Source organism: Hipposideros armiger, unplaced genomic scaffold (assembly GCF_001890085.2).
Source record: "Hipposideros armiger isolate ML-2016 unplaced genomic scaffold, ASM189008v1 scaffold_26, whole genome shotgun sequence".
NCBI classification, from domain to species: Eukaryota; Metazoa; Chordata; class Mammalia; order Chiroptera; family Hipposideridae; genus Hipposideros; species Hipposideros armiger.
The window spans coordinates 2,881,891-2,888,810 of NW_017731376.1; the positions used below are offsets into that span (position 1 = coordinate 2,881,891).

At 36.7% G+C, this 6,920-nt stretch overlaps 1 protein-coding gene across 1 annotated transcript in view; it reads left to right on the forward strand.

The window, feature by feature from the left end:
* Nucleotides 1–3,014, forward strand: part of MCUB (mitochondrial calcium uniporter dominant negative subunit beta) — a 76,074-nt gene extending 73,060 nt beyond the window's left edge. The window contains exons 6-8 of the mRNA XM_019636037.1: nucleotides 529–732; nucleotides 1,342–1,458; nucleotides 2,793–3,014. Of these exons, the coding sequence (XP_019491582.1) occupies nucleotides 529–732; nucleotides 1,342–1,458; nucleotides 2,793–2,870 (399 nt within the window). The 3' untranslated portion in view covers nucleotides 2,871–3,014. The remainder of the gene's footprint in view (nucleotides 1–528; nucleotides 733–1,341; nucleotides 1,459–2,792) is intronic.
* The last annotated feature ends 3,906 nt before the right edge of the window (nucleotides 3,015–6,920 follow it).

Here is a 6,920-nt window from a genome sequence, read left to right on the forward strand (position 1 = left end):
TATTGCAATATTTGCTTTATTGTGGTGGTTTGGAACCAAACCTGTAGTATCTCTGAGGTATGCCTGTATCCTGGAAAGCTCTCCATATTGGCACATAGAGAGCTTCTTCATTATAGCTGCATAGTAGCTTGATGGATATAAGGATAATTTTTGATCTTCTACTCTTAAAAATGAATCTATCATGAATCATGTGTGTGCAAGAGCACCTGTAGGATGAATTCCTAGATGTGATATTGCTGGGTCAAAGAAAATCGACATTTTTAGGTAGGTTTCAGAGAATGACTTCTGAGTTTTTCATTGTAAACCCTTATATACTATTTAAAAATTTTTTTCCACAAGCTGGTATTATCTCTATAGTTTAAAAAAAAAGATTTATTAATGAACTGATTTGGAAATAGGTGATCATTAATACATATGTTTTATAAATTCTGTTTTTTCATAAATAATACCTCTTTAAAATAATGCTGATGTACATTACTTTTGTTCCTTTTCTTGTAAACTGAACTAACAGTCATTTTTTTTTCTCAGATGAAAGATAAAATCGAAGCTCGCTCAGAAGCCAAAACCAGTGGATTCCTGTTGGCTGGATTAGCGCTGCTGTCAGTTCAGGGCGGGGCACTGGCTTGGCTCACCTGGTGGGTGTACTCCTGGGATATCATGGAACCGGTTACATACTTCATCACATTTGCAAACTCCATGGTCTTTTTTGCATACTTTCTAGTCACTCGACAGGTGAGTAATTTGGTAGGGAAATGGTAAGTTAGAACATCTTCTGCAAAGAATTCCTTATCCAAGTCAAGTAATAAGCAGTAAGCCTTTTTATTTACTGAATTCCTGCTATTTGGGTTTTTATAAGCTGATAAGTTTTGTTGTTGTTTTTCACGAGGATGGAGATTATATACAGCACAGAGAAACTATATATAACCTCTACAGAGAAATAAATAGTACAACGCACCAATTCCTCCACTGAGATAAACACATTGAGTTTATGTTCTCTGCTCTCACTTATGAACAGAATTGAATTTGTATTGCAAAACACCTAGTAACTTTAGCTTTATCTCATGATTATTTTGCTAAAAATCTCCATTTCCCCCTTTCTCCCTTCTATCCCAGTATATGGGTTTTCTTTTCCCAGCTCGCTCGCTTTCGAAAGAGGCACCTAAATCTAAAACAAGACTAAATGTTTTACATATGTTGCCTTATATTCTGTGGCCCTGATGGCCACTACAAATATTTTACTCATCTGCCTTCCTTTGCTTTGGTGTTGCTAAGGCTTTCTTGTGGAGGCATTATGTTCATTTAAAACGTATTCTTTTTTTTCTTTTTTTTTTTTTTTTTTAGGATTATACTTACTCAGCTATTAAAAGTAGGCAATTTCTTCACTTCTTTCACAAGAAATCAAAGCAACAGCATTTTGATGTGGTGCAATACAACAAGTTGAAAGAAGATCTTGCTAAGGTACTTTATTACAAACACAACATCTTATAGCTAGTCTTGTTTGGGAGCCAGAATTTAGTGTCAGGGAAATACAGTTGGGGGCTTGTCCTCACAGGTTAAATCTTCCCTGTATTGGGGTTTGTTCAGTGAAACAGTTGACTTGTCTGAAACTAATTTCATATCCTGCAGTTTCATTGTCTTCTGTGTTCGAAATGTGTATGTGAAAATGTCTTAAATGACTTTAAGATAGTAAGATAATAGTTGTCAATAGGAATCTATTTCTAAGGGAGTGTGTTTTTAAAGAAAACAGTCCAATATCAAGCTTACTTGCAGATTTGTAACTGTTAAGAACATAAAGTAGAATTTCAGGAAGGTGAATCTCTGATAAAGCATTTTAAGCTCTCTTAAGGCATTGAAGCTTCTCCTCGAAAACAGAAGAATCAATATGGCATTCCTCACTTGATATTTTCGATCTTTCAGATGAGAAAATGGAGGTGCTTTATGTCACTTACACTCTTAGAAAGTGGGGAAACCAGGGTATGAACCCCAAAGTTTGTCTCTGGAGGCTGTGTTGTTAAGTACTTTCTCACAATCTGTTTCTTAGGCAGCTTTTACCTCTGGCCTCCCATTGGACTCATTAGCTTATTCTCATGGTGACTTCTCAAAATGTAACTAGATTTTTTTATTATTCTTAGTAATTTTATTAAAAAGTTTTGGTAAAAATATCTTCCATTGCTCAAAGCATGCTCACTTAATAGCCAGTAATCGTATCTTTTGTTACCTGTACCTTCTAAACTACCCATTCCTCAAATTAAAAAGATGAAAGATATTACTAAAATGAAATTTGTAAGCAAAAAATGGGAGTTAAAGAGCCTTAATTTTTTATTACATATAGTCACTACTTAGGAAATATATAACGGTGCTTTAAAAAAAATGTTAATGTATACTCTTATGTTTAAATGATCCAATCCAAGAAGGCTAAGGAATGTTCTTCCAACTAGTTTATAGCGCTGGGCTTTAAGATTTAAAGTAGCACTCAATGAAGTATTTTTTTAAGGTAATAAAGTTGAGAAAATAAGGGAAGCTGACATGTCATAAAGTGTTGGGGTTTTTTTTAGTATGAACTGGAAAAACCATTATAAAGGGGAAAACTAACATAACAAGAACTATAAGGATGTATTAGAAACCTTAAACTCACCTTTTAAGAAAGGATCCACATAAATTGAAATATTGTAGACATTTATCACTAGTAGTTTAGTGTTGCATTGACCTAAGGAGACGTTCCTCTCCAGCAGCCATGCTGATATGTTCTAGTGCTCTCTGATCAGGGACTTTTTCTTTTTCCCCTCTGACAGGCTAAGAAATCCCTGAACCAGGTGCGCCGCTCTCTCTATTTGCCAACGCAAGTAGAGGAACTCAATGAAAAGAATTAATCTTACATTTTTAAATGTCACTGAATTTTTCCATTATGTGTTGATTTTGCAACTTGGAAACTGGAACTTTTTGAGTCCCATAGTTCATTTGAATTTTACTGTTTCAGTCTCTTATTAATAAAAAAAAAATGCTTGTAAAACACAGGTATTCTTGGAAGTTCTCACTTAAGATTTTTTGGTTTCTGGATTTTCACTACTTGTTGAGGTTCAAAGCTGAAAGGAGCTTGGATGCATCCATCAGAATCAAAATGTCTGCTGCCGCAGTTTGGCACTTGGGCTAAGAATCCTCGTCAGTGTCCTGTGTTCATTCCCTATGCGGAGGTGAAATGGTCAGTGTGCTTGGCATTCACTTTCGTTCTTAGACTTCATTTAGAATCATCTTGTCATTATTTTCTTTAAAAATTTTTGTATTATAGTTAATATACAATATTATATTAGTTTCAAGTGTACAACATAGTAATTCAATATATATATACCTTATGAAGTGATCACCACAATAAGTCTAGTAACCATCTGTCACTGTACATTAATTTCTTTTTAAATACATAGTAGTTGGAAGATTTTTATTAAATGTAGCTAAAATTATTATATCTTTTTTTTTGTTTTTTTTTAGCTGAGCCATCCTGCCACCTTTTGGCAGCTGAGTGGCTGCTCAGCTCGGGCCAGGTATCGAACCGCTGTTGCTCAGAGCTCAAACTCTTGAGCGAGCTCTTAACCAATTGAGCCACTCGGCCAGCCCTAAAGTATCATTTTTAATGTTTCATTTTTAACTAATATTAATGGAGATACATATTATTTATCATATGTTGTCAAATACTATTCTAGGCCCTTTACATATATACTATCTGTAATCCTATAATCCTATGAGGTAGTTATTTTCTAATCCCAATTTAATAATAAGGAAACTGAGGCTTAGAGAGATTAATTTGCCCCAGTGCACATAGCTAGAAGATTTAAGCATCTACTCATAGTAGGTCATAAATCTTTGTAATTTATGACTAATGGTATTTAATCTATTATCCAGGATTTCACTGTTTCACTCTTTGACACGGGTAATGATGACACCCTGACATCAGAGATTTGTTTAAAACAAATAGCCCTCAATGTTTTCAGGGCATATCTTTTAGTCAAATCAGATTCAGACTTCCTGCACCTTCATTAGAAAAACACACAGTGATCACTTGCATTTGTATCAGTATCTCTGGAACATGGAGATTCTGAATTAGCAATAATTAGGATTTTATTACTAAGCTATGAATATTCACTAATATATTTTTATAATGAATATTACCACGTTAAGTATTACGACAACTGAAAAGGGTTCCCGACCCAATTCCAGTGCGCGCATGCGTGCGTGCGTGTAGGCTTCCTCACACCAAAAAGCAATTCTCTGAAGCTAGCATGGTGTCTGAGAATTCAGCTCAGTTCGCAGACTATCTACCCAGAGATAGAATGAGAGCATGAAACTCTGCAGGTGAGTCCTACAAGACTGCCTTTCACTTCAGATGCCAGCCGCAAGCCCAGGTTGTCACCTGTGCTTCTGACCAACCAGTTATAAATCAGAGGTTCCTGCAGACCCTTCCTCAGGTTACATTAATTTGCTAGAGCTGCTCACAGAACTCAGGAAAACCTGGTTACTCACTAAATTACTGATGATTTATTACACAGAATATTAAAGAATACGAATCAACAGCCAGATGAAGAGCTATATATAGGGCAAGATCCCAACAAAGGAACTCTGTCCTTGTGAGTTTGGGGCCCAGCATGGTGGCACAGGGGAGTTCTACCCCAACATGGAAGCTCCCCAAAAGCCAACTAGCTGTCCTGCTGGGTTTGTATGGAGGCTCCATTCCATCGTCATAATTGACTGAGTCATTGGCCATTGAACTCAATCTCCATCCGCTCCCCCCTCCCAGGAGGTCAGAGGTGGGACTGAAAGCCTCAAATCTCTAATCACATGGTTCTCCTGGCAGCTATCTGCCACCCTTGGGTGGGATCTAGAACTCATCCACTGACACAACAAAAGATGCCTTTATCAATTTCTACACTTAGAAAATTCCAAGTGTTCTGGGAGCTGTGAGGGTGAAGACCAACTAAATATAACTTTCAATGTTGCAATAAGCCCTTAGGACATGCTCTGCCTTTGACTCTATTCCCAAGAAGAGACAAGACCATCAATACAATAAAAATGAAGAGAAACCAGTTGGGAAAGGTGGGCCTTGCCCTTTGGGTGGAATTTGGAAAGAAGGAGGGCTTTTTAGTTAAGGAGAATATAACGGGGTGGACGGAGTCCTGAAGCAGGTTTTGGCTGCATATTGGTGGGATATTTCTCTAACTAGAGCAGAGGGCACACAATAAAAAGTAGATTTCTTAAAACAAAGTGGAACTGGGAGGATGGGGTCAGATAATAGAAGCAGGATTCTAAATTTAACATAGAAAAGAATAAATCCAGTGTGGGATAGAAAAATGTAGGCTTTGGGGTTGGGCAGATTCTGCCACTTACTGTTGTAGTTGGAGGTACTAAGCAATTAAATGACAAGCTCAGGGGAGGCCAGCACGGCAGGCCTTACAAACTCAGAGACTGAAATTAACCAGAGGATGGTCTAAACATCAAAATTCCTAAGTAAAAGTGGGTCATGGCAGGCAGTCACATTCTGAGCTTGTAGCTTTCTTGACAAAGTTCAATCTTTATCTTAAGTAAGGCTGTCTATTGTGTTTTTACTTCTAAGATAACATACCCTTGGAAGGTCAGTAATCCCTCTTCACCCCACCAGTCAGGGTACAACACACTAAGACCACAGAACCCCACTATCATCTTGTTCCCCAAATACCAGCTCTAGGTGCTATGTTTATTATTATCATGTACTCACCAATGTAAAAGAAGTGTCTCTCAATTTTACTTTCTATCCAATATGAGATTCCTCCACCCCAACCCTTTGCTTTTTCCCACTTCCTTAATCTATCAACAATGGATTTCATGTAACCCTCCTTATTCTAACGTATAAAATAAGCTGCAAAACTGCTGTTCTGCAGAGCATTTTCTTAATCTGAGATTTTGCTTCCTAGCAATTGTTGTCAGTTTGGCTCAAATAAACGCATTAAAATTCTCTACAGGTTTTGATGTTTTTTTTACATTGACACCATTGACCTTAATGAGAATAAAGTGAGATAAAGTATTTTGAACATGCCTAACCCAAGGCAGATACCCTACAAATGTCACATCTGAATGTAAGTCCAGGAGAATAGGGATTGCTGTTTGCTTTGTTCATTGATGCATCCCTCCCAGTGCCAAGAATAATGCCTGATCCATGCTAGGTACCCAAGAAAGACGGGAAAAGCCCGTGGTATTTTCAGCTATAGTGCTGGGGAGAGTCTAGACTTAGAAAGTGGAAAGGATGGCTTCCTAATTCTTGCAGTCTAAAGGAAATTCAGGAAAATGGGGTGGACTAGAGCAGGAGTTGGCAAACTAATACCTGTACCTGTCTCTGTAAATAGTTTTATTGAAACACAACTATGCTCATTTATGTATTGACTCTGTAGCAGCAGTGTTTAGTTGGAATAGACAGTGTGGCCTGCAAAGCCTAACATATTTACTCTGGCTCTTTACAGAAAAATTTTGCTGACCCTGAACAAGAATATGAAAAACAATTATCAAAGAATAATTCTGTATTTTTAAGACTTAAAAAAATTAGCCATGTGAAAAATGAATTAATTTTTAGTAAAGATAGCTTCCTTTGATTTGTATCTTCTTTACAAAGGAAAATAAAGTTTAATTCTTATTCATCAGAGGAGCTCTGTGTAAGTCATATTGTACTTTATGATAGGTGAAACTGACTTCTGAGTACTGAGGGGACAACAGCTCAGCGATAATAGGCAGGACACTCTAACCTTTTTAATATTTAAAATGTAGTTTCTCCAAATAGCACATCATTTATGTTAAAACTTTATAATTATTTAAAAACATAAACAGCGTATGATCTTTCTATTCACATTCCAAGTTTTAAGTCTATAGGGATTAGAACCAAAATTAAAGGAATCCAAACACATTAC